At 48.3% G+C, this 27,959-nt stretch overlaps 1 protein-coding gene across 6 annotated transcripts; it reads right to left on the reverse strand.

Annotated features, from left to right (window-relative positions):
- Nucleotides 1-517: 517 nt before the first annotated feature.
- SLC25A25 (solute carrier family 25 member 25) lies at nt 518-27,893 on the reverse strand. 6 transcript variants are annotated; one of them, XM_087752704.1, is made up of 11 exons: nt 27,582-27,893; nt 7,607-7,733; nt 7,430-7,517; nt 6,948-6,983; nt 6,534-6,645; nt 5,636-5,794; nt 4,716-4,868; nt 4,490-4,597; nt 4,073-4,240; nt 3,513-3,663; nt 518-3,073 (listed from the first exon to the last, which is right to left on the reverse strand). In XM_087752704.1, exons 1-11 carry the CDS (start codon nt 27,867-27,869, stop codon nt 2,889-2,891), a joined length of 1,575 nt encoding a protein of 524 aa, XP_087608830.1. In that variant the 5' UTR covers nt 27,870-27,893; the 3' UTR covers nt 518-2,888. The 6 variants fall into 6 exon arrangements, with proteins under 6 accessions (XP_087608830.1, XP_009474024.1, XP_087608833.1 ...); XM_009475749.2 differs by lacking the exon at nt 27,582-27,893 and adding an exon at nt 16,247-16,927; XM_087752707.1 differs by lacking the exon at nt 27,582-27,893 and adding an exon at nt 10,300-11,028.
- Between the last annotated feature and the right edge of the window lie 66 nt (nt 27,894-27,959).

Below are 27,959 nucleotides of genomic sequence, written 5' to 3' on the forward strand. Positions count from 1 at the left end.
CAGTCAGAGCCATAAGGAACTGACAAACCCAGTCTGGCCCCCGCAGCAAGTTTTGTTAACGAAATCAGAGGCCACTTGCCCTACCCGCTGTGGCTCCTGAATGACCTTCAGGGATAGCTCCTGGTTGGTTGTGTATTTGCTGAAGAAAATATTGTACAAAGCCTTTCTTTTGAAAACCCTGTAAAGCCAGGTTCCTTCGAGGGCGTAAGTGGACGGCAGAGTTTCCAGCTTTTCTGGGAAACTCGCTTCTCTGAGCGGAGAGTTATGGATATTGCACAGACGAGCAAAGTCCAGCAACACGCAGAGACAGGTTAACGGTATCTGAACATCCCTGACTCATCACTGCCATCTTAGCCTTGATCTTGCTGATGCTATCTTTAAGAATTCTGTTCTCCCAGGGCCTCGCAGGGAGGATCCTTCCCAGTGTCCGTGTCCTTGGTGAGAACCATCCCAGGCAGAATCTGGCCACGAACAGCACCAATAAACCCCATCAAGAGAGAGATGCAGACACGTGGTATCTCTTTGACAGACCTTTATTAGCAGACTGTTCCCTACATGAAGAATCCGAGTTAGATTTGCATTGTAACAATTTGTGGTTACAGCTACAAAGATGGTTGTCATTTTGCATTGATTTTTGCATTCTGATATTCGTATTCCCATTAGGCCACACTGGTAGGAAGGAGCCACTGCAGAATTTATGACAGGTCTCAAGAAGGGGGGTGGAAAAAAAATCACATCACTAATCCAGATTGGTTAGATTTCCACGTGGTTAACTACTGACAGCACCGGATAGTCAAGGCAGAGCCTCACCTGGAAGACTCTCCATGAACCACCAAAATCTGTCAGCAAAAAAGCAGCTGCTGAGTGCTAGCAAATCCTTTTCCAATTTCTCGCACACCTCTCCCCAGTGCCCGTTTGCGTGTGAAGAGCACTGGCTCAGCAGCAGGGGCTGCTGATTCAGCCTCAAAGCACAACCACAGCAGCTTGTGTCCAAGTGCAAGTTTCCTTCCATCTCTCTGGAAACTTGTATTTCCTTTAGTCCCTGAGATTTCTCCCCTCCCCCCTCACCTAAAAATTCCCCAAGATCGCTCTCAATTAGCCGTTGTGACATCCAACATACACAGACCTTCTACTTCCCAACTTCAGCCATCCACCTGAAACCCTTTCGGCCATGCACCGAGGCAATCCCAAAATAAGGCGAGCCTCCCGGTGCCCCCTCTCCCCTCCTCCCACGGTACTGCGTCCTCACCAGCTCCCTTCTCTCCTACGGCTTCTTGCTACAGAATTTCTCTGGGCTGAGGTCCTCCAGCAACAACCCCAGGCGTGGGAAAGGCAGCTCAAGCCCCAAAGGGAAGGTAGGCAAGCGACTCTAGCATCCCTCCCCACGACTCAGCTGTGTGATGCAAGAGAACAAATAGAGAACTTTTTAAAACAGGAGAAATACAAGCACAGTAACAATATTTAAACAAGTCTATAAAAATAGTCTGACATAACTCTGTTCAAATAAATACAAAATAAATATGCTTTAAGCAGTAAAACAGTGGAATGCAACGCTGGTCCATTTTGCCCAAAATGAAAAGTTGGATGAGGATCTCCCAGGCCTCAGAAGCCAGATCCTATCAACTAAAGTAGCCCATAACGCAGTCAGAGAAATTTTAAAGCCATCTCTTTCCCTTAGCCTTACAAAAAGCACCCTTTGAAAGAAAAGCAAGCGTGTCTTCAGGACTGAAAGCTCACCTCTCCCAGTGACAACCAGCCCCTCTCCCTAACACCCCTTCCGACAGCAGACATACTCCTGGCTTGGGGACTCCATCCCGCTAATGCAAACCTGAACGTCAATCTACAAAGAGGTCTAAAGAGATAGATAGCAGCGTAGGCACAGGGTTTGGAAAAGGTCCACCAGCTACCCTCGGCACCAGGCAGAATGGAATTCGGAGGTCCATGCAACGCTGCACAGGGGCTCTCGTGTCGTGCTGGGAGCACAACTGCACAGGAGCTGTGAAATATTGTCTTTTGTTCACTAAAGCCATGCATCAAGGTGCCAGTCCATCCAGGGCTCTCCTGCCTTCCCCCTTCCAAGCCCCTGCTGAGTATAAGACAAGCCAATCCTGGCATGCAAAAGATACAGGCATGCAGGCTCTAGTCTGCTGCTTCTGTTAGTAAGTGCATCTTGTTAGTGGATTTATGAGACACACTTAAACCTATAAAAAATAAATAATCCTAATTCTTCATCAGGCTGGCCTAAATAACCTTCAGCCCAACTGGATAAACCGCTGCCCACCAGCCCTCAAAACCAGTATAGTTCAAAGTTACATTTCATGTCGAGTCTTGGAAGCAGAACATGAACGTCTCCTACCCAAAGGAATATATGTAAACATAATAACAAGCCTGGTGTGGCAGCAGCTCCTACACAAGGTTTGTACAAATTTAAACAACAGGTAGGAAGTTTAACAACTGAATGGAAAAAGAAGCTCTCTGAATGGAAAAAGAAGCTCTTTCAGCAAGTCAGAAGGTGCTCATCTGCAGGCAGCTCTGTACACACAATTCGCTGAAAGCAGAGCTGTTACCCAAATCTTTGCTACTCTGCCATACTGCTGGGAACTGACCTCAGCAACTCACGCCTTAAGATTCTCCCAGGAGTTCGCCTCTTGGTCTCCCAAAAGGCCCAACAAAAAGGACCCACGTGATGGTTTCTGTGGAGCTCGGAGTAGCAAGATGGCAAAGGACACCAGATCCTCCCCTTCCCCTTACTGACTCACAAACTATCCGAGATTTCACAGCTTTGCTTAGTCAGCTTAGTGTCAACACATTCACAGAATGAGAGATGGCTATACGTCTTGGGATTGCACCCCAAGATTTCAGAGTTCAAAGTCCTCGACATCTCCTGGTCACCGTGACTGCACGCCCAGAGTCATCTTCAAGTTTTCATAAACCACGTAGCTGATGCTTACAGCTGGGATCACCTTCATAAAGTTCGGCGCCAGACCCCGGTAAAGACCAAATGCTCCCTCTGTCTTCAGAATGTGTTTAAACAGTCCCCTCATCGTCACTTCGGGCGCACCCTCCACTGAAGCTGCAACAGGGAAAGCCACAATAAATAATGCAGCCTACGTGGTGAAAACACTTTAAGGTAACACCTGTCTCGCAGAGCAGTTCTGATTCACGTGCTTCTTGTGGATGTTCACAGACCAAAGGTGCTTCACGGGGGATAGCACTTAACTTCTCAGCAAGCTACGACAGTGCTGCACATCGCAGCCATTTTCCCAAACTGCTCTGCAGACACCCTTAGCCCAAAACTCCTGATTTGAGCCAAACAGAACCTCTGTCCTGGAGGTGCTCGGCCCAGATGCTAAGGGCAGCACAAAGTCCACTGTCCTCTTGCACCATGGCAAACAGCCTCCTGCTCAGCTGCACAAGCCAGTTAAGGCTGTTGTTGCAATGTTTACACTAGAGGACCTTTACCCTGCTCAGAGGCCGTCACAGGAGTTCCCACAGTTCCCAGAAGTTCTCACCTTGGGCCTGCATGCGTGTCCTCACAAGAGCCAGCGGGTAACTGGCAAGCTGTCCACAGGTACTGGAGATAGTGCCACAAGCCAGCAGAACAAAGACTCCGGGGTCAGCGCTGTTGACAGCATAGCGTTGCAACCAGGCATTTTTTAGTGTCTGGAAGGAAAAAGCCAGATGTTAGCAGTGAAGAGGCAATCAAAACAATATCACGTTACATAAAAGATCTAGCGTAAGGGCCCAGAAAGCTATGCGCTAATTCAGCCAGAAGCACTAGGCTTCTCAAATCTTTCTGAGCTACTGCTACTGTAGTGCCTAGGGAAAAATCCCTTCTTTAATTTTCTGCTGCAATTTTCTCATAAAAAAAAGAAACAAGGAACCACACATGATGTTGACTAGGAAAGGAGAATCATTGTATTGGACTATCTTTTAGGTGATTTTGGCTAAAAATCCATTTGTGCCCGTAAGGCTGACCAGGAAAGCTTTACCTCCTGTAGTAACTGACAGGTCTGACAGTGATACGGCTACACAAGCAGCACAGCCCTACAATATGTTAAAGGCTTCATACCTCATAGACTGCCAGGTCAATACCAGCATACGGAATGATTCCTAGCATGTTGGGGATGTAGCCTTTGTAGAAGGCAGCCATTCCTTCCTTCGAAAGGATGTTTTTGGCACAATCCCACATGCCTGAATATTGTCCTGTCTTCCTTAGAGCCATCCGTGTTTTCAGAACCTGAAAGACAAGAGTAAATACCATGAAGGCCTACAGGAGAATCAATAGGAGAAAAATGTATAGACAATGTCATTCTTAAGAGCGTGATGGTCAGGACTATGGCAAGCATCATGCCAGCAGTATTACCTGATATCATCTCTGAGAACTCATTAATTAAGCTATAATAGCACTAGTGTTCTACCCACATTTTCCCACCTTGGCACCTTGCCATGACCCCTCGGGGGCTGGGCTATCAGCCACCTGCCTCACCTCCATCGGGTAGATGCTGCTCTGTGCAATGGCCCCAGCCAGAGACCCAGCTAACAGCCGCTCGTGAATCCTCAGCATTTCTTGGTCAGTACCAATGAACCGCTTGATCTGTAGAAGCCAAGACAGACAGACGTTGAGGATCACTGACTTATCTTAGCCATCTTTTTCTTTCAGCCTGTCCTGCTGCAAACCCTTTTGCAGCCAGACTTTGTGCCCTTTTACTCACCTGCTCATAGGCCATGAACTTAATGGCAGATTCCGGTGCAATCTTCAACACATTGATGCCATTCCCTCGCCACAGTGACCTTGGTCCACCCTCTCGGATCATTTGAGTAAAACCACCAACAATGCACATGTTGTTACTGCGGGAGGCATGAACCTAGGAGAGAGAGCGCAAGCTTGGATTAGTTCCAGTCCTGATTACGACAGTGCTACGTTTTTCCGTAATCCAGGGACAAAAGGGCGCTTTTTTATTTACCCAGAGATTTGCCAAGGCTTTAATCCCTTCCAGATAACTTCTACAACAGGAAAGCAAGCTTCTTTTCTTTTTTCCGAAGCCTAGTGTTAACTAATGAATCTAATCAATATCTCCCTCTGGAATGGGAGGAAAGGTTAAATAGGTAACTCCCATACCTATCGTAGCATCAGCTACCCAGTGTAAACTTCTCAGCTGGCTCAAGAGCAGGTACGGTGACAAAGCAGGCTAAAATCAAGTTTTTCTAACTCCTTTCTAACACTGATAATACTTACACTGAGTACGAGCTCTGCCAGCCGACCACCACAACCACCTCAACTCTCGTGGCCTCGAGGTCTCTCATGGGAACACAGGACTTGAACGTGTTTCACCAAAACTCAAGTTTTCCAGTGCTCTAAACCACAAAGCTCTCTAACTACTGACAGTTTTCACACATCTACCTCCCAAAAGATTCTCTATATTTTTTCTAGTCAATGAAGAATAACTTTTTAACGTGACTTTATCATTCAAATAATCCGAAAAGCTTTCAAGAATAGCAATATAAGAGCAATGAGATTAATCCCGGCCAGAGTGCTGTACTGTGTTGATGAACATTATCACCTGCTAGGCATCCAAGAATATTACAGGAATCTACGTGGGTATTCAGACAAACTGGAACTGCTCCATCATACCTGCATGAGCACTTTCAAGCGGTCCAAGGGAGCTGTACAGGTTCTGGAGACGGCACCTGCACCTCCACCTGCAACCAGATGTCTCCACCACATCCCTGTCTGCCTCTCTTCCACTGTGAACTCATCAGGGACGGTCAAATTCTCTCCTACATCAAAGATCTGCAAAAGTTTAAGGTGTTGAAAAATGTTTCATCAGCTAGTGATCTTGCCAAAGTTTTATTGCTCTTTATCAGTGCTAAGTGTTGAAGTACTGGATATGCTTATTCCAAGTCGGGAGCTTATCTATAGCCATTAACTGCTGCGTCTGGCCACAGGAACTGCCACTGCTGTAGCATGTCACAAGGGGAACCTTCACATTTAGAGATTTCTGTCCAAGGAGCTGGCAACTGCTGAACATTTGCCTGCATTGAAATACTGTGGATCGTAGTAAGGGACAAAATGACCAACTGCAGGCAGCTGCATGGCAAAAAAGCTGGACCTCTCTGGAACCTTCCAAGCTTGCAGCCAGTTTAATCTCGTTATATGCTATTTACACACACAAATATCTCCAGGAGGGACGGCTGCCTGTCAAATCAGTTTCTAGTCTTAACAGGTCCTGAACCAGCATGGGCTGGCCACTGGTATGAGCTCTTAGAGGTGCAAGCCAAGCGAACACCCTCACCATCTTGCAGAACGTGCAGTTGTTATCACCTGTGCCAGAGGCTTCAGAAACTGTGCCAGTGATGGGTGGCAAGATAACAGGACAGGACAGGAAGCAATTGGGCTTCCAGGGCTACAAGGCAGCTACTGAACCATGAAGAGGAAGATAGGGACTGCCGATAGCAGCTCCTGGGGGCCAGGACTCTGCCTGAGAAGCTGGGGAAAGACCAAGACCTATTGCAGAGGAACCATTTCTTACCGTGGAGTGCTTCCAGTACAGGATGATTTCAGGAATGTTCTCCACTGGGTGCAGCAGGTGATAGTCTCGCCACTCATTCCAATCAATTGTCATCGTCCCATTTTTATCCATGCTAAAAAGATTTATCATTAGATGAGTACAGACTCCCACTGGGTGACAAATTCCTCCTCCCCTTCCCTTTGATTATTCAGGCCTACACCAAAAAAAGCTTTGCAAAGCAACTACTAAAAGACTTCTAAAGAGACACAAGACAAAGCTCGGAGATCTTCTGTTCACCAAACACTGCAGAGAAGTAGAAGTAGGCTCCCTTTTTCCACCCCTCTCTCTCCCCTTTAACTGACCCACAGGAGTAGTTGCACCCCCTCCTACTGAACTTAGGGACATAACTGACACTGAAGGGAAAATAATACTTACTAGGTGACAGGACCCCAGAAGTGTCCCGTCCTTATTCTGACACACAGGCAAACAGACAGAGGGAAGGTAGCAGAGGAAAGAAAGAGGAAAAAACAGCACAAATAAGTGGTTGTTAACATGTTAGTGCCACATGCATAAAGCGCTCAGCATTTCCGAAGAGCAACTGCACAGTCCCTCTCCAAAGCAGCAAGCTCAGGGCAGCAGGACAATCAGACAGGGATGCAAATCAGCTCAGGTGCAAGCACTTCCCCACAACAGGTCAGTAAGATAAGAGATTCTGACAGTAACTCTCCATAATGCATTACAACCTCCTAAGTGTCAAGTCATGGAAAAAAAATAAAATTAAGAGTAACGGTCAAAAAGGGAGGAGCTGAAGTCTCCGGAAAGTGTGTACAGGGTAGAAAGAGGAGATGGGTTCCACGTCCCTACACTTCCTTCTAACCCCCTCAACAGTAAAACAGAAGAACCAGCTGCATCCTCACCTCTTCAGTATTTTCTCAGCCTGCTGTTCAGAGATCTTGACTCCCAGGTCCCGAAGAGACTGTACAATCTCCTGAGCATCAATACGGCCTGCAAAGATAAACCGGTGAGCTCAAGTATATGTATTAACAAGCTAACACATGCAGTAGTCTATTCATGAGCATGAGAAAGGTGTTTACCATCATTCTTCTTATCCAGACTCTTGAAGACCAGTCTCAGCTTCTTTTCGTGATCTTGGAGATAGTGAACAAATTCCTCAAAATCCAGCTGTCCATCCAGGTCCTTGTCTCCAGCCTTCACAATTTTCTGTTTAGAAAACAATCAAAAACTGTCAGTTCCGTCTTTCATTCAGACGGATCTGCCCCTTCTACCGTATTTAAAGATCGTTTCCTACATGACTTTGACTTTTCCTCCAGAAAGTAGATGACAGAATTATGATAATTCCTCAAAGAAATGTGAGCAAAGCAGTGGTGTAGAGGAGTCACCTGGTTCCAGGCACCTGTCTCCCAAAGCTAGCTACGCAGTGAAATGCCTCATGCTTTTATCAGGGATACTCTGCTAGTATCATGTGTCTAATCTCAGTCCTGTATCTTGACTAACACCTTACACAGCCCGTGTAGAGGTTCCTGAACTACGTATGAGGCAACAGATTTGTACAAAAAGTGAATCACAAAACTTCAGGTAATAAAAAAACCTGAACAGGAGAAGGAATTTCCTGCCTACTACGATTCTTAGAGAAGTAAGCTCCCTCTGGCAATAACTAACTCCAACCAGAAAAAGCCTGTCCAGCTCTAGTGGACACAGCCGAAGATAAAAACCCCTATGAACTGGTTTAGGCACCCTGGAGCTATGTGCTTTAATTATACAAGTTTCCATGAGATGCATATAGAACAACAAAAGGTTCTTAGTAGGACGAAGCGAAAATCAAGATCAGACTCTGTGCCAGACATCTAGGACAAGGTAAACGACTAATTAACTCACTCCAGCATGGGGCAATAGCAGATGGACTGTCCTATCTAAGGGCACGTGGCTACTTGCTGACAAGAGAGGTGATCTCTGGACTGCAAGAATGTGGCTCAGGGAGTTCCCAGTCCCTTTCTTGTTCAGTCACTTGCCTTTGACAGCCTCTAAATCTTTTTCAAGATGAATCAGTGAGCAACGCTAAATGAGGTGTGATTCAGTCTAATGCATCACCTAAATTTTTGTTTTAATTCTTGTAACATTTATATGAACAGCAGGTGGGTTGTTAAGGAAGCTCTGAGCCGAGATCAAACACTAGGCTAACCCTCTGTTCACCAACATTTTGTTCAATATTTAGGCTTCAAAGGTAATAGGCAAACCTAAGCTTATTGTGATACTTTCTCAGCCTATGAGCACCAGTCCCCTTCATAAGCCTTAAGTCTTTGTTTCAATGCCATTTTAAATTACTTTGATACTAAATACTTCACTGTTAAAACTCTCTCTCACCCCCTCGAGTCCTGTCACTTTAGCCCTAATGCTATGAGGATTATTCATAATCATTTTATGAATCTTAAATAAGAAAGTGCTGTCCCAGCTGCCCTGACATTTGAGGTGTGCCCAGTATTCTTAACCCGCAATTTATCATATGACTGTTGTAAAGTTCAGATATGACCCCACGTTCAACTTGTAGGCTAAAGATAGACCAACACCCCTCGCATGTCAGCAGATTGGCCTTCAACAGCTGAATCAGGGCTTCCCTCTGACTGGCAACCCCCAGCCAGCTGACAGGCACCAATAATTCGGAGGCACTGTAAGAGATGCGACTGTGCAACTGCTCCTCTTCTCTCAGCAGACCCCTGACAACCGCAGGGATGTGCAATGAGTGATCGGAGACGGCAGGTAACAAAGCTGCCTTGCTCTGCTAGCCTTCTTCCTCCACAATCACAAAGCAGAAGTGCTGCAAGCCTGTCGAACAGTAACCTGCAACCCACGTGTGAAGGGCAAGAAAGCCAAGCTCCCAGCATCTTCTCCAGAGATACGAACAAATATCTGCCTGCAGCTCTTCACCTTTAACTGCAAATACGAAATATCCGTAGAGAGAACTGCTCATTAACAGCTCTATCGGCTGCAGACGTTTCTATGGCCACCTGCTTAACCCACAGCCCCTGCAGCACGCTTTGGGACCCCACACGTCTTAAAGCCTGCTACATCCCCTGTTTGTGTATCTGCACAAAGGTATAAAAAGCCTACCCAGCTTTGCTGTTCAATAATCAGCTGTCTGGGCTCTTAACAGCCTGGTCATGAAAATCACACCAGCAGCAGCAAGCTAAAAGCAAGGGCTGCGACACAGAGTCGGACGGAGTGCTCCACGGATGCCGTGCATCTCCCTTCTGCAGCCAAGGGAACCGTTCTTGCACAACCTCCCCCGGCTCAGCCCACCCAGCGCCGCTCTCATAGCGCAAATCTGCTCCCCCTCACCGGGGTGAGACCTGCATCGGCTTGAGCCGTCGACATTAGGTGACACCTCCCGCCAGAAGGGGGGCAGGCGGAAGGGTGTAAGAAGGAAAAGGAAGAGGATGTGAAATGGCGTATTTGAGCCGACCAGTTAAAGCAGAAGAATCCATAGTTTGAAAAAACCCCTTTTTCTATTTAACTTGCATTGAATCAACTGGTTTAAACAGTCTTAGAGGCACCGAGATCTCATCAGATTCAAGCCAAAAGAATCAAAAAGAAAAAAGAGTCCACTCCACACTGCTTTGGCAATCCCTGCCAAGGGGCAAGAGAAAGGTGGCCACGCTGTACCCAGCTATTACGACGGAGCCGTCATGAACCCCCTCCGAGCAGCCACTGGGGCTGCTGGAGACCACCCCTCCATAGCTCGCTCCCTCCCGCTCCTCCCTCGGGGCCATACCTGCTTCCACTGGCGGTAGGTGGAGAACTCCCGGGAGGGAATCAACAGGCTGAGTCGGAAGATAGATTTGAGTTCAGCCGGCAGCCCCTTCGACTCAAAGTATTCAAACTCCGTCTGCGACTCCCCGAACACTGGCACATACAGACAGAGGCAGAGCATCTTTCTGAGCCGGAGACTCAGCTGCCCTGCTCAGACTGACCGGGAAGGGAAGTAAAACTGAATGATTCCCCTGCCCCGAGCTAATTTCAGTGCGTAGTGGAAAGGAAATGCCAGCAAATCTCATGACACATGCCTATGAGCGCACCGGCTTCAGGGGGATTGGCTGTACAAGCCCTGCCCTTCTGCTTAAAAGGGAAGCCCTGGCTGTACAGTCCCACCCAGCTGCCAGACACCAGATCCGGAGGAGGCATGTGAGCTGCCTCCCATTGCTCAACACCAGCCTCCCATTAAGACCTTACATCACACACACCGCAAGTTAACTCTTACCGGGCGTCTCATTTAACCCAAGAGGCTTTGGCCAACATCCAAGACGCTCACTTGCTGTTCCTTACATCCGATCGGTCCTTTCTGCTCCTGTGCTCACCACTCCAGGGATTTACACACACAGCACAGTAGGGACCAGGCTTGATCATAACCTCTCCCACCACACAACACAGGAGGACTCTCACTGTCTTCCTCTTCCCAAAATTCTTCCTCTAAAACACAGCAAGAGCAAGATGCCACCCACTTACTGCTGTCATACACGTTTGGGATATCCAGCTTACACAAAAGCCTCGAAATTCCACTTTTATAAAGTTATTTTCCTATGCCAGACTTGATTGGCTTTGGTTGGAAGTCCTCCCAAAAACACTTGTGCCAGCTAGGAGCAGGCAACCCCTGCACACCAAGAGCTCCTCTGCAGCACTCAGGAGCTGCTAACATAGGCAGCAATAAAGCCTGCGGAGAAGGTTTGCCATCGTGCTGGATACCCAGAAAACCACCAAAGTCAAGGGCAGGCTTCAAAACAGACCCAGCTGCTTCAAAGCCTCCTAGCTAAGCATCCACACAGCAATTACAACAGCTCGCTAGCCTTTCCTCCTCTCCCAACTACAATTAAACATTGCAGTTGGATACGCACTATAATGAGAAGTGGCCCGGGCAGAACAACATTTTCCAGTTTCTCCCATTTACAGTTTAACCACTTTGTAGGCGAGTTCCTGAGCTTTCATCAGGAGCAAGCCAGGCTGAAGAGGGAGTGTGGCACAGGCATCATTTAATGCAGATATAATTACAGGCTTCTGAGCATTTAGTGGAGTTTGATGTATGGGATAACACCTAGCACTACAGCAAGCGTACCAAAGAAGTGCAGCAGGTAACAACACTGCTCAGTACAGAATTACTAATTGCTAACATGAATTTTAAAATAAAGTTATAGCCTTGATATTTGTCAAAGAGAAACTATTATACAGGGAAGATGCAAAAACCCATAGCCAATAACCAGAACACTAAAATCCTGCCTGCACATGAAGTAACACAGCATGTTTGCTGAACTGGTTTACGCCAGTCCAGCTCACAGCTTTCCCCACCACTGCAGACACAGCAACATTTTCTTGTGGTTGCTCTGTTTAAACAGACTGCCTGGCCAGTGCAAAGTCCAACAAGCACTCCCCTCCTCAGATCCTAATGCACAAGGGGCCTTTACATCTTTACCATGGTATTTTGTTCTTTAGATTTAAAGAAAAGCCAAGGTCTGTAATAAGCTGTTTGTGGAGCTGCATGTCAATCACACAAATTGGGAATATTTAATCTGGGGCTTTATTTCAAGGATTTTTTTTTTTTAAGCTTAATAGATCACGACTCGCAGCAATTCGGTACCCTTGAGAATCGTGACCTACAACGGTTCCCTACGCCCTCCCCTGTCACCTCACCCACCATGGCACTACTGCCACGTTACCTAACCAGGCTTAACCTACTCCCTGCTGACGTCTCTCCGCACGAACCAGGATCTTCTCAGGGACTCCAGATCCTCTTAAAGATCAGCTACAGCAGCTCGCTACATGCACACCAACAGCACACCCCAGCCTTCCCACCAAGCTGGGTCTCACTTCAAGCAGCCCCCTAATACCACGCACCACCAGCCAAAAGCAAGCGCCTTCATCAGCCTGACCGAGGCCAGCAGCTCCCCCCTGCCCAGCCCCAGGTAGTAAGTGAACAAATGTAACTCAGATTTGCCCCACCAAGCCTTAAGATCCTCCGTGGTCCTTCCCACAAGTTGCCAAGCATCACTATTATAGCTGCTTGGCAGCTCAGTTGCTATGCCAACATGATGCAGATTTTCCTAATAAACTCTGTCTGGAGTTGGCAGCTAGAGACAAAAGGCAAAATCTGCACATTTTAGGAAAAAAAGCCCTACTACCTACGTCAGAGGAAAGGAGAAAGGTAATGAGGTTAAGAAAGCTGATTTTAAGCAGGGTATTAATTACAGGACAGCAAGCTAAGAAGGAGAGACAGATTACGAATGAAGTTTATACCAGCAATTCTGGTTACAATGACAAAGGGAACTTAAACAGGCATTAACAAGTATTTAGATTTCACCTAAAAGAATCCTAGTAAACCTGGAACTACTCAAAAGCAAGACAGCTCTCCAAAGCTGCAGGGATCGGTGCTGCTTGACCACAACTAGTACAGGGTCACTGCCCAAGTCAGCGGACGCAGCCGGTCCCACTCCCCCGGCTGCGGTGTGCACGGGCTGCACCGCTGCGGGCAGCGGCACACCCACCCCAGGGCTTCAGCCGCGACCTACGGACAGCACATCCCTCATTAGCGCCGTCTGTTCCTGGTCAAACCAAGGACGGGGCACAGAGCTCAAATAAAGTCAGTCCTTTCAAGTCACTCCTCCCTCATCCCTCTTCCATCCACCAATTCTGCCAATGAAGCCAGAGCTGGACCTACACGTTTTTGGTCGATGTGAAGCCAGCCTAGCTAACACCCTCCTCTGCTAAAGGGAGCGCTAGATGGGTCCGTCTTCCTTCTATAGAAGTCTCGCTTTTCTTGCCATCAAGGAAGCTGCAAACTCATTGTCCATTTTATTTATAGGATTTGGTTTTTATTTAAATGCTGCACGAGTTACCAGTTTCAACACCCTGCCATTTCAGTGCTAACCTTTCCAAGTCATTTGTACTCTTCTAGGCATCTGCTTCATCACTGGTTTACTACATCAGCTCCAGAAGGTACCTCCCAAAGGATGGGAGGATGCAGCCATACAAGGAGCAGGAAAGTATGCTGTTTAATTTTGAATTTACTTTGCTAAAAAAAAAGTCTCTAAAAATACCAAGTGCCAGTGAGCGTCAGAGTCGCATAACTAACATCCTCCTTCACAGGCAAAACAGCTTTCTGGGCGCGTACACCATGGGCCAGAGAGAACCGCTATTGCTCGAAGCTTTCACTAGGCTCCACTGACTTGGTATTTTTTTAATTTCTGGAAACTAGTTTATAATTAATTGTACAGTACAGAAAGTCCTCACAAAGCACAAAGAGTGTAAAGTATATGAAGGAGAGGAGTTAATCATTTAAGAGACCCCAGCAGAGCAAAGAGCTGCAGCCAGCCAAGGCTGTGCAAGGGGAAGGATCGAGACCGGGGAAGGCAGACAACACTACATGGTATTTGACATAAACGTAACCAGGAAAGGTGACCTGTTCCACTGACAACACATAGATCCAAAGTTACAAGTCCAGATGGTGACATCAGGGGCAGATCAGACCTCTCTCCTGTGTACACACAGCCAGGGGCCAACGCATCACATTTGCAATCGGTATTTTCTCTCACATTTGCAGAAACAGCCTCATGTTGAAATCATTACCTTCAAGCAAGGATCTGAGCAGAAACACGCCAATTGCAACGTGAAGATTGAAGAGCCAGAGCTAGGAAGCACCTCAGGTCAAATTTATCGATACATGCAAATTCCTTACAGTAACCAAAGTTATCGGGCATGATATTTTGTCTGGTTTTAGCAGATATGTAGTTGCAGGCTTTTTTACAAAAGAAAGTGGCACACCAGTCAAGAGACTTCTCCCAAGGTCACAGACATTCAGTGGCAGAGAACAAAAGCTATGTGTCCCCCACATTTTCTTTAAACACCAAATAATACTGTTTGCTCGCAGTGGTTTATAGTCTGTCCCTAAGGCTGTATGAGACTTTTTGCAACACTTCTCCTTCAGACGGGTAATTAGAACACAGATATCTGATCAAGCACAAACAAGTCACTGGAGCTTAACAAGTTACTGTCCATCAGCTGAGCCACGACGGCTGGATGCAGTATTAGCCGGCCTGAATTGCAAGGTAAAACGTATCTGCATAATCCTCCACAGAAGAGCTTTACGCTGCGTTTTACTTTACAATCAGGGCAGGCTAAAATTACACCGTCAACCTCCTGGCAGATGGGAAGTTGCTTCCTAAGCTGCAATAACTCCATTTTACCACATCCTTATCCTCTAGGTATTTCTCCATTAGCCAGTTTTAGGGTTCCTATGCAGCAAAACTTCCCAGGGTCACACAGGAAAGAGGAGATTGGCATCAGCTTTCAGAGAAAGCTTCACTTGCAGGTGTGAACAGATGGGCTCTCCCCGACTGAGGGACCATTGTTCCCCGGGAAGACACCAGAGATTTTCAGCCCTACGCTTTCAAGGTTTTCATCACAACCGCCTTCAGTTCTGAGCCTCTGTCCTTCTTCAGCCTCTGTGCACAAGAGTCCTCCTCTTCTCAAAACGCGCAGGCTCCTCTTGTTGAAGGGGATGCACAGTGCTAACTGCTAACGACGGGGATGAAGGCAAAAGTCCCTGCAGATTTTTCAGTCTGATTCAAGCAGGGAGTGGCTTCCCCAGAACGCAAAATGCCACCCTGCCTGTTTCCATTCAAAACGGCAGCAGAAAAGATATTCATCCCCTCTACAACATGAACCTGTTCGTCCCCCATTTTAGAGAGAAAGCTTACAGCAACAACCATGCCCGATTCCCTGTCAAATAAGCTGGATCCTGCAAGTCACGCACCCCTACCGCTGCTGCAGCCTTTTGGTATTATCCCAAGCTTCTGCCACTTGCAGGGGTTATGCCCGACTCCTTCTCCCCTAATCCCAGGTCGCACCCTTGGTCTTAAACCACACGTAGTCAGAGCTGACTGCACCATCCTCAGGAGGGATGGACAGCATTCCCTCCCCATCAAAAATAAACCAGAATTGCAGTCAGCCAGCACCGTGCTAGGAGCCCAGGCGCTAAACTAAGCAGCTTTTGTTCGCCTCCCCCCAGACAAAGCCTCACCATTTATTCTCCGCCAATTGTGCGCACCCACCACCTCCCCGCTCTCCCACCCCCCGGGAAGTTCCCGTCCTCACGCAGGTTTTAGTCTCTCCCTTATGCCACCCGCTCCCCGGGGACAGCCTTTCCTCTCTTCCAGGCTGTGCCATTCAAATCATACAGCCAGTTACTCATTTGCTCAAAACATGCTAGCTTTTCCAGAGGCTTGCCAAATTACCAGAGACCGACTCCGGAACATTTTAGGATCTATTTGATCTTTTGCCGGTCTCCAGTGCAGGGGTGGGACTCGCCACTAGCCGGCATTATCATTCCCTGCCCTCTCAGTCATGCTTCTTACAAGTTGCCCAGGAACCTTCGAGACCCCCACATTCCCCCTTGCCCCTAAACAGCATTTTTCCCCCCTTTGAACATCATGCCTGAAAGGTCAGATCACCTCCTCTCTTCACAGTCATTCCCCTGGTCCCCCCGCATTTCCCTTCTAGCAAGCACACGCATTGGACCCTGCTCCCTTTTCCTGTGCCTCTCCCCCCTCCCCAAATACACACACACACCCCCCGCTACTCGCACGCTCCACCTGCAACACCCCTGCTCCCGGCAGACCGCACACTCCGCTGTCATGTGCGCCAACCCCTCCTCAGGCCCCTGGATATCCCGTTACCTTTGGAAAATGCTCTGCGGGTCCAACCACCAGTAGGATAGTTGGTCTCCTTTCAGTGGGATCAGTCCCTCTGTCCTGTGGCTTCCCCAACATCTTTGGCCCTTTCTCCCCGGGGCCTGGAAGTGGGGTGATGTTTCTGGCCTCATCCTCTTTTTCATCTGCAGGACCTTGGCATATGGCCCTGGGAAGGAAGCTAGACAGAAAACGCCAAAGGGTCTGCAGCATTGCTGCTCCAGCGAGCGTCCCAGGCAGGGAAACCCTGCGCGCTCGGGAGCTGCCCGCTGCCAAGGATGATGTGACTGCACTACCAAGCACCCCCAAGACGGGAATCGGTACGGCAGCCAGCGGGAGGTTCAACCCAGCGACTCCACGGGCTCAGATTCTTTACAGACCGCTCCTGCAGACGCTTCCTGCCTGCCTTTTGAAATTGCTGCTACTGCAGTCGTGCCTGGCCTGACAAGCAGCTCATTGTACCAGAGCCTCAGAAATCTGATGGTAACAGACAAAGCACAAGACCCCTGGCACAGAGAAGCCGAGACGCTGAGCTTTGGAGACTGCTTGGACAGAGAAGCCAAGATGCTGCGCCTAAGAGGAAAGCTAAAAATGAACCTCTCCGAGAGAAGCTTCTCAGAGCTGCCAATTAACCCGCGCGTCCCAGCTCATCCTAACGGCACATCAGACGAGCAGCGAGGCTGAACACCCAGGCTGCGTCCCCACTGCAGCAGTGCCCAGCCAATCCTCGCTCCCAACACTGCGGTGCTCCGGAGCAAGGCAGCGCGCGCAGCCAGGCGGGAGCGCGCCCTCAGCGCAGGAGGCATCCCGCAGAGGAGCGCGCCTGCCAGCTCCGTGGGCAGGTACGGGCAGGGAGTGCAGCAGGGCAGCTGTCCGGAGCGCAGAAGCCACGGCCCGGAGGCAATTCACCAGCGCAGGATTGTCCGAGGCGTGTACGTACCCGCTTCTGGGGCTCGGCAGCTTCGGCTGCAGCTCTTTGTTAGAGCAGCAGATGGTTCTCCGGAGAGAAGCCGGCTTTTCCCAGCCATGGCTGAATTAACCTCTAACTGCACCCTCTCTCCCTGGTCTATTATAGTCTCATCCGTCATTACAATAGCTCTTTGGTGCTGCATTGTGCTTCTGCCATTTGGCTTTCAGCGCAACACAGCAACACGCTTGCACAGCATTTAGGGCTATTCATCTATGCAAGATCTAATACACAGTGGTTAAACTATTGCCGATCAGTCAAACAGGCCGAGTTCTGCTGAAGGAGCCTTTAACCGTACAGCCAAGGGTAGGATCAGCCAGCGCAGGGCTACAAGCATAGACCGATATATAAGCACAGAACACATGACATTCCCCAAATTTCTACCAGAAACGGCATGTTTCCCCTCTGCCGCCACAGCAGCAATTGCTCATAACCCCAGCTGCAAGGCTGGAGCTATCGGCCCCCCGACTGGGGCACCACCAGAGAAGTCAGCCCACCTCGGTGGAACCGAGCAGCCCACATCTGGTGGGGACAACAGCAGGCTGGAGGCAGTAAGGGCTCATTTTCCATTTTAAAGGACCAACAACTTACTTTGTAGTCCTAGACTCTTGCCTGCCTTTTGCATCTACAGACAGAGGGCACTGCATGCCTCGCTTTCCCAAGTATTGACTTTTCCATAAGAGAACGGTTTGGGTTTTTTAACACGCAGGGTAAGTAAGTACAGACCACAGCTTCCATCACCTGAGGCTCCCTACCCACAGCAGCACAGCAAGGTCCACGGTGAGCAGGGGACCTCTGTTTTCAGCTTGTAACTTCTGAGAGTGGCGGACTGTAGGAAACTTTTGTTTTACAGATATTAGATATGAAAATACAATCCAAAATCTGGAAGGACTGCAAGCTTTCAGGAGCCAATCTGCAAATAAATTTTAGAGGTAGAACAAGAAACATCACACTTTCGTGAATTTGCTAATGTTGAATTCCTCTAACCAACCTGAGTAATGGAAAAAGTGAGAGACAAGCACATAGAAGGCATCACATTAAAGAATTCTTCTGCAACTGCTCTTCAGAGTTACTTAAGAAGAAAAAAATGCTGTTTAATCCTAAGGTCTGCATACAGTTCACAACAAAGTTTTTACCTTAAAACAACACACACGAAAAAACCACAACAAAACAGAAAAAAATACAAAATTCAGGGGCGGTAACACTGGGGTGAGGGTGCAGGGAAAGCCCTGTCCCTCTCTCAGGAATGGCACGGTCCGGTTCTAGTCGGGATGTAGTCAGAAGCCCAGGCACAGGCAGAAGAGAGTGAGGAATTTTTGTCGTGCCTCGATTACCTTGAGCTGTTGCCAGTCATCACAACTACAAGCACAGAAGTTAAACTATTTTCTAAAACGCAGTGATTCAGATCCTTTAAGATGACATTTGAAAGTTTCTAATGCTGTCAAGCCACAGGAGGAGCAAAGCAGATTTTCTGAACTAGGCACGGTTCTTCAAAATCAGCTTCTGTTAGCCTAAGGCTGTGGTTTCACAAGAAGCAGCAAACCGATCTGAAGCTTACTGTCGCTAAGAAGTCGTCTCACACACCCGCGTCAGCTCTGTACTTACCTTGCTCCCATGCTCCTCCGACAGCCTCATTAACCCAGCCAAAAATCACAGAGCTTTCTGCTGGGCTAACCAGTTGAGGCCACTCATGGATGGGGTCCAAAAAAGCCTGACTGCTTTTTCCCTGACTGGGGAAAGGGCATTAGAGCTGCCCGCGGCGGCGGAGGCAGGCTGGCTCCGCTGCTCACAGAGCTACAGGCCACGATACAGAAGGCAAAGCACCCGCGTGGGACTTCGCATTTGTCCTCAGTGGTCACATAATGCTGGGCTGCTTCTCACAAGGACCCGTTAAACCAGCTGATGTCACTTGACGCTATTTCTTACAGCTTCTCTGCATAGTATTAGCTTTAGTGGTGTGTGCATGGCAGGGACCCCATCTTCCTTTGTTCACGCAGAGATTGCATAGCAAAATAATAATTTGTGCAAGAAATTACATGCCTGGGGTGCAATTAAAGCAGAAACTTAGCAATGCTTCCTTGGCCTTTGTCCTCACTAAAGGAAGCCTCAGAGGTATTCTGCCACCGCTCTAATGCACACAGCTCCTGCAGAACAGGCAGACTTTTCTAATCATATTTGGGGGGGGGGGGGGGGGGGGGAAGCATTTCTTTTACCAAGTGGGGAATTTTATTAGGTCAGAATAATAAACCTAGTAATGGCAAGATGATTATAGCTAGAGGCAAGACAACTGCTCTCCTACAGGGAATCTGTGGGGAAGTATTATCCTACCACCACCACCACGAAGCCAATCATTCACACATAAGAAAAGATGCAATAAAGACCGAGTCCAGCCTGAACGGTGACACAAAGGAACAGATGAGGAACAAAAATTCCCTTTTTCTAGAAATCATGAACGAACACCTAGACTGCATGGCAACAGCTTTCCCAACCTAAGCTTCATTAGGAAACAGTCAGCCCTCCAATTCCAGCTGTTCTCATGAACCAAGCCCAGGATTTTCAGGGCAGAAAAGCGCCAGGACTGCTCTGAAAGCCGGCTCTTGGCCGGCACACCAGTCCCTGGGGACAGAAGGCGCCTGTGGCAGCTGGCCTCAGAGCCCTACGCCACCAACACGGATAGTCATTAGATAACCCGAGGAGAAGCCGACAATAAAAGTCATGTAATCTATCCAAACGGAGACAAAGGAGAAGGGAAAGAGCAAGAGAGTGACGTGTCTTGCTTAATTAAAACAGTATTTTCCTCAGTACTGCAAGCTGTCAGAGGGAGGTTCTGTTTCAAGCCGCAAACCCAAGGTATCTTGTAACCTCTTCAGCCACATCATGCAGGCCACATCTTAGTACCTGCTCAGTTTGAAACTCCAGCTTTCAAACAGGCACTTGCCCTTTCCAGCCTGGTAGTACCAGGCAAAAATTCAGACTCAGACTATTTGCTTTAAGATGGCTTCTAGAAGATGTTTGAGTAAATGCACAGCGTTTTCCAGCAAGAATGTGAGCCTCGTCACCAGACAACTAGCTACCATGTAAAAAATGTGGGAGGGAGGGTGAAGAGAAAGGGGGCAGAGGGAAGGGAGCCGTGCTCGGAGCAATGACCCTTCTCCGGCGCAGGAAGAGCTGCCACTGCGGTCGACGTCTCCAGTTCCTTAGGTGACCCCGCAGGAATCGGCAGTGACTCATCTCCTCTGGGAGCTCTCCTGGAAGCACCCCGAGGACCGCTGCCTACGCTGTGCCACCCAGAGACAGCAGCCAGCCCACCCCAGCTGGGATGGGCCACCATGACTCTTTCAATCACCTCTTATCTTCAAACGCAACTTCTGAAAGACAAAACTTTAAAAAAAACAGTAAGTACTTCCCACTTTTTAGAAAGCCGACATTGACCCTGCGCAGTGCTTCTTGCACCACGCCACAAAATCTAAACATCTTGGCCACTGCTGTTTAAATAATTAAACTGTCTAGTGACATTCAACTACATTAATATATTAAGGTGACACGGCATAGTTCAGTGAACACTACAAGGAAACCCAGGTCGTTATAGGAACGCTGGCACAAGTGATTAGCTATTCTAGTTGATATATTAAGGCAAGCAGGGGCCAGTGCCAAACACAGATACAGAGAGTGCTGGCCAGGGACGGGGAATACACAGCCACTGCCCAGAACAGCAAGTTCCACCGAGGTCGTATTTTATCACATGAAGAACCAGTGATTGACCAAGAGAAAGGGCATCCTTAGTACTCAGAAATTAGAAAGTCAGCTTCTCGCTGCACTAGAAAGTTAACCAGGAAAATAGCTAGCGAGAAACGATGGCCCTCCGGCAGCCCGGGCCCAGGCTTGCTCTCACACAGCCCCTCTTCTCCATAGGCTCAAGGATGTAGATTCACATAGCAAACAGCTTCGCCTTTCCAAGCAACTCATGATCTAAAAATTTCAACAATTTCTCTTACGGCAGAATTCTCCACTGTAAGCCACTTTAACTGCCAGAAACTCCCCTGCAGCTCGCTGCACGTAACTTAGAAAAACTCAGACGTCTCCATTGCCTCTCTACATTGACGCTAGTTATCACAGCTACGCCTCTCCACTCGAGACAAAGTCTGGGGCATCATTAAAGCGCGCTCATGTCCCACATTCAGAGGGACAAATATAGCGATAGGACATGAACAAGAACAAAGACTCATTTACCATTTGCTACAAGTAGGTCTGAAAGAAAAAAAAATCCCTCCCCCTTCTCCTCCTCCCAACACCATATCATGTTATAATATATGCAACAGAGAGCATGGAACTGCAGCATCACCATTTTGCAGGGCTCTCAAACAGGAGACCAAGTCCTTATTATGGCTTTGATGTCATTTTATTAACACTTGTCACCCATTTAAGGGTTCTGCTCAATATTCAGCCAGATTCGTCACTGGTTTTGTTTCTTTTAAAAAAAAAAAAATTAAAAGCAATAGTAAGTATACTGAAGCCCTGGGGTTTTTTACCTGCCCTTGTCTCAGCAGTCTGACTAATAATCCAATGTGGATAAGGATAAGGAGACATTTTCCACTACTTACCAAGGCATCTAGCCCTGGTCACTAACTAACGCCCCACAGAAGACGTGCTGAAAGACCAAAACCCTGCTGCATATTCTGCACAGGCACAGTCAGTTGCTTTGGATCAGTTTTGTTGCTCCTTTTCACTGGGGCTCTGGGGATCCTACAGGCATTCACTTCACTACAGAGCTCGGGATACACACCATCCTGTGGGAAACATAACACTGCGAGGCCACATCAGTGACATGCCGGATGCCTTTCTGCAAGAGAGGCTCTCGCACAACGTCGACATTTAAAATTGATATGCTCAAGTCAAAGTTGCATCTCCGTCTGACAAAGGTCAGCCAGTATCCTTCCTTCATTATCGCTCTGCAAACAGGACAAGGGTCTCAGCTAAATAAGCCTGAGAACCACCAGGCTTCTCCAATTTGCTGCAAGGTAGGACGAAAAACAGTCCTGGAAGAACGTCGCAAGATTGCATCTCTCAGGAGTTATATACCTGGTCCTGTACATACACAAACATAAAGCAACACTTATCCACAATTGTTTGTTTATACACAAGGCAAACTTACGCAAGAGCGAGTTTCTCTTGTATGTATTTGCATCCAAAACCTCTCTTCCAATCTAGCCCTACCATGAGTGGACATGCACCGCCAGTTTAATACATTAATCACGCTAAGGCACGTCTGATGACCAGAGACCGAGTAAAGACTTTCACCATTGCTGGGCGAGATTCCCTGGTCTCCAGCATCCCTCTCCTCCTGCCCTCCCGTAAGACCACTGGCTCCCGGCAGAGCGAGGAGCGCAGGCAGCCAGCGTGCCAGCAGCCTCCCCCGACGGTCAGTGTCGCAGCGCACCCTCCAGTCCAGCAAAGCTCTCGCGTTAGGAGGCTGCTGGCCAAGTCTATTAATAACCGACGCTGCGCTGAGAAGTTTGCTTGTGCCAAAGCCAATCCCTGTATTTCTTCTCAAAGGCTGTGCAGTGGCTGTCGAGAACTCCTTTGATTGATTACAAAGAGTTCATTTGCATCTTTAGCATGCCTAAATCAGAGAAGGTAACAGAATACAGAATTCACACCAACTCATCCACTTACCGCAGATTTAAAGGCTTTATCTACAACTGAATCATTGACCTACAGTTCTGCTCTTGCACCAGGCTTCCCAAGTGCATGAGAACAGGGCCTTCATCATACCACACGTTTCATAATTTACAAAGAGCAAGAACAAGCCCCCACTCCCTACAGACCCAGCAAATATGATCTTTTTTGATTGCTATTTCAATGTGCATTATACATAAACGTGATTTAACATGTTATTGAAAGCAGTTTCACCTTGTGTTAAACTGGTTCAGGGTATCTGTGGATATTTGTCCTTCGGGATTAGTCAGGAGATGGCTGGTTGAGAAGCTGTTGGGAAATACCTTTCCGCAGAAGGAAGGATATTAACTGGAATTTCAAACTGTAACACTGCTTCATTTGTTTGATACGACCTTGTGTTGCTCAACCCTTCATGATGAATTACAAAGGCCTGGCTAAAAGCTCCACAACTGCCCCAGCAGGATTCAAGACACACAAGCCATAAAGATGTTGTATCTAAATGTAGATAGGTTTGGAGAGATAATTCAGTCTAGATTACAGAACGGTATTAGAATTTTGCTCTTTTTATCATAAACAGACTTCTGAAAAGCCATAAAAACCTCAGGTCCTCCTCTTCCAGATGACTGTGAATGGAAAGCAGGTAAAAGCATCACACAGAAAAGATTCCCTGCCTCCTCTGCCCCTTACAGTTTCTGAGAATTTTAGTACATTATGCATAACATAATACAGAGTATTCAAAAGTCCTGGAGAGTAAAATAGTTACAGAAATAAAAAGAGTCTGAAAGGAAGAATTAAATGATGTCATGACAGAAGATAAAGTATTGATCAGAAATAAGATTAAACTTCTTTATGATTGCAACTGCTACAATAGGAGTTTCTCAATCCATCCATGGAGTCGCTTGCGAAAGAGCTCACTGATCAGCTATCCCAGAACAGCATGGATACAGCATTCTCTGACAGCTGGAAGAGTCCGAGACACGTAGTTAAAAAGCAAAGGCATTCAGAGGAGACGCCTGAAGCAAACAGAATGCCACAGAGTCCGGCTGCAGCAGCGCAAGCAGTTATGCTTCTTCGGTACACGTGAAAAGTGAACAACAAAACTCATGTGGGAGTGTGGACAGCCAGAACTTGGAGATCAAAGAGGAGACAGCAGGCAAAGAAAGAGGTGGTGAAAGCAAACGTGAAGATCTTGGCAGAATGGGAGCTGATGTAGTTTCATATGGGGAAGCTGATACCGAGGCAGCAACAGGCAGTCATATATATGAACTTGGGAGAAGAAAGCATCACAAGGCCAAGGAGGACATCATCCTTACAGCGGAGGCAACTGGACAGTTGTAACTGAAAAGAGACAAGGGTTATGTTTGCTCTGTCTCTTAAAGCTGAGAGAATTAGTCCACCAGAAGATGCTCAGCACCACCACAGAAGAGGTAGCTGCAGACAAAGTTCACCACTTCAGTCTGTCTCTAGGCAGCTGGGATCAATTCCACCAGTTCAAACTGTCTGGAACTTCAGCAGCAGAGAAGAGGTTTTAGAATAGCACTCCAGCCCTGCAGTTAATCGGGATCAGTAGGAAAACAGTTATATTAGCAAATACACAAATGCTACCATTATACATCCTTTCAACAATACGACATCTCCAGATACAAAGTAGAAAACATAGGTCCAGTTCAACTACCCGTATTTTCATTAAGTGCATATTTCCAGTTCCATAAGTCTATATAAATATTTTCATGAGGGAAGTCAGAAAGCAGCAGTAACAGGAGATTGACTATTCCAGAGGTAGATGTAATTTAGCAGTAAAAGACTATCCCTTTGCACAGCAGAACAAGAAGGCCTTTAAAAAAATTCTTCACATGGTTATCACTTTACTGCTCAAGCAAAGTGAAGTATGTGAATTGCTTCACACTAACCAGTGCAAACAAGCGTTTCTTTAGAAGGCTCACTGATTTGGCACGCTGTATTTGTCAAATGGTTTAAAGATAACAGCATGGGTTAAAAAAAAAAAATGCATCGTTTACATAAGCAAATTCCATCTCAAAGGACATCTAAGTACAACCCCTTCTCTCCCCCACCACAGAACGCCACCTCTAAAACAGAAGGCAGCAATTTTCCAAGAATGCTACAAAGGGTTTTATCTCAGTAAGAACTCTCAAGCATTGAGGGACCCAAAATACCGCTCATTTTCTTTTCAAGTTGCAGCCCAAAACTATTATTGTTACCACAAGGACTTTTAGCCTACTGACGCAAAGAAATTAGCGACTCATAGCTAAGACTGGCGATAACCTCACATTACCAGTCTAATATTTTCTCCATCTGTCTCCCAAACGTTAAAGGTAGCTCCCGTATCAAATGTACTGTTGCATGGAAGGAAAAATAAAACGCACCAGAGCCACCAAGTAATTAACTAATCACAAGCAATCCATGTGATTTATGCCTAAATCAGTCTCCAAACACCACGTCCAATATATCAAAAAGGTTTTCATCTTGACGCTTAAGCACTTTTCTTGAACGCGACTTCACATTAGTTATCCCAAGCGTCAAGGTGCCATTCTTAGCTAAGGATGGGGCAGAAAAAGGAATGACTTATTAATAGAACTGCCTGGGAAACAGGAAGTTTATTTGATTTTCCTAAAAATTACACAATGCAGAAGCCTTCTAGCCAGCTCTCTGAGGACTGTTCCCACATGTTTAACTGGAACTTCAGAGTTTTGAACTCTGCATCCTTGTTCTTAACGGACACTTTTTACGCTGCTGAAGGGGATGCTTTGCAATACTAACAATGCTCTACAAACTCTATTCATCTAACCGGCCGCTTCCCGCGTGGCGGAGGAGAAGGCAGAGGAAGCAAAGGGCTGAGGAACAATACTGACAGACAGGGGCTTCAGCAGAAAGACCGGATTGTTAAGCAGCATCCAGACAGCGCTTCCCTCCGACAGAGCAGTTCCAGTCCCTGCAGAACCGTTCCTCTCGGCCGCTCCCGCAGCGTGGCACGCAAAAAAACTATCTGTCGGGAAGTAAAAACGCATTTGGTTTTATGGTGCGTCCTCCTAGCCTGGAGAACGTCAGGCTGGATTGAATAACATGCCTGGGAGGAAGGGGGCATGCAAACCGAGACGGGCGTGCAGGCGTAAGCACAGAACATTCCGGTGGATGAGAGGCTTTTGCCAGAGGCAAAGGATTCGGCACCCATGGGTGGCAGCAGGTCAGCATTTCACAGGGCATGCACAGGTGATTTATATGGTATAATCAGATTTCATTACCAAAACGCACACAGCAGAAAATCACCATGGCACTAACGTTATTTTTAGAAACAGCACAACTAAGCCACTCACAAGATCCTCGCACTGCCAAAGAATTCTCATGCTTTTCAGCAGGAAGGAAGATGACAACCAAAAAGAAATGTTACAAGTTAAGATGCTGGAGATTCAAAGTTAGAAAGGAACTAGCAACTCTGGAAAGGACAGACACATGCAATTAAAGCACCCAAACAAACTGGGGCACCGCTCCCAAAGCGGGGAGAGAATAAGATCTGTCACTTGAATTAGATGCCTTTTCAGTGACTCAGAAGTTATCGTTAAACTCTTCTTCCTTCCTGCAGGATTGAGGCACTCCGAGACGTACGCCCTGACTGCGCCCAGGTGTTTATCTCCTATCCTCCCAACGTACTCAGCTTTTTTATGGCCCTGCATATAAAACACAAGAGACTCCGCAGGGACAAACTGTGCGAGCCCATTACTCCCATTCATACAGACGCACGGTACACTAATTACAGTGAAACAGAGCAACGTCATGGTGAACCTTGAAGCCTCAAATCCTCAGGGTACGACATCACACAAAGAGCTGTGACCACAAAAGGGCGCAGCTCCCAATACCGAAGCAGAAAGTCAGTGCGCTGCGCGTGTTGTATACCCCGTGCGCAAACTGTACAAATACAGCAGCCTTCCTACATTTTAAGATATTTCAAACTCCTTAAAGTAGACCAGTGAGTTTGGCATGTATAAGCCATCTTGGGCAAGAAACTTGAGTAGCAACGTGGTGCCAAACAGTAATGTGAGGAAACGCAAAGACGCAAGGAAAACTGCACGACAACCTGACTGCACCTATCCCTTCCCAAGAATCTTTTGCAAATTTAAGTAAGCATGCGAGCTTCCAAGCCCTCGGACCTGGAGAAAAAGGATTTTCTTTATGGTTCCTCCTGTCCAAGCAATAAGTTTTCCATCTTAAATTTCCGCAGTTCATGCCGTACGTGTCTACAGGTAGTAAGCAAGCCGATTCCTCCAGGTTTAGCGGCCAAGTCAGCAGGGCTGCTTTGAGGGGAGAGCGCGGAAAAGCCCAGCCGAGCAGGGCAGCGCCGTCTCCCGCCCCGCACACGCCGGGGCCCTGCCGGCTGCGCAGGAGGAGGGCAGCTGGATGCGGGTGCGGGCATGCAACAAGCAGGCGCCTGCTGCCAGCGTTCGCCTGGCGGGGCCGCTCCCCCGGCGAGGCCCCCGGACGGCGGGGCCGGGCGAGCTCCGCGGCACGGAGCCGGGCGCCGGGGCCAGGCTGGCGCTGCGGGGCGGACGCGGGACGAGGAGGGCGGCCAGCCGCCCCCGCACCGCCCAGCAACACGGGTCCGGAGCCCGGCCCGGCTCAGCCCGGCCCGGCCCAGCCCCGCCGCCCGCCGCCCCCCCCCCCGCTCACCAGAAGGTCCAGCTCGGTGCGGTGCAGCCCCAGGCGGCCCAGGCCCACGGCCAGGTCGTGGATGCAGAGCGCGCCGTCGCGGTTCACGTCCAGCTTCTGGAAGAGGGCGCGGAGGCGCCGGTCCTGCTCGGAGGCCTCGCACAGAGACCGCCCGCAGGGGCCCGCGCTCCCGCCGCCGCTGCCCTCCGCCCCCGTGCCGGGCGCCGCGCCGGCGGCCCGCGGGGAGCCGCAGGGGCAGAGGACGCCGCTGACCACCGGGGAGGCGAGGGAACGCCGCGCCCCCGGCATCGCCCGCGCCCGCCGCTCTCCCACACGCACCGACGCCGGCAAATGGCGGCGCTTCCGCCGCCAGGCACCGCCGGGGAGCGCTTCCGCCTT

Source organism: Nipponia nippon, unplaced genomic scaffold (assembly GCF_047370975.1).
Source record: "Nipponia nippon isolate SJK-2023a ecotype South Korea unplaced genomic scaffold, ASM4737097v1 scaffold_16, whole genome shotgun sequence".
Lineage (NCBI taxonomy): Eukaryota > Metazoa > Chordata > Aves > Pelecaniformes > Threskiornithidae > Nipponia > Nipponia nippon.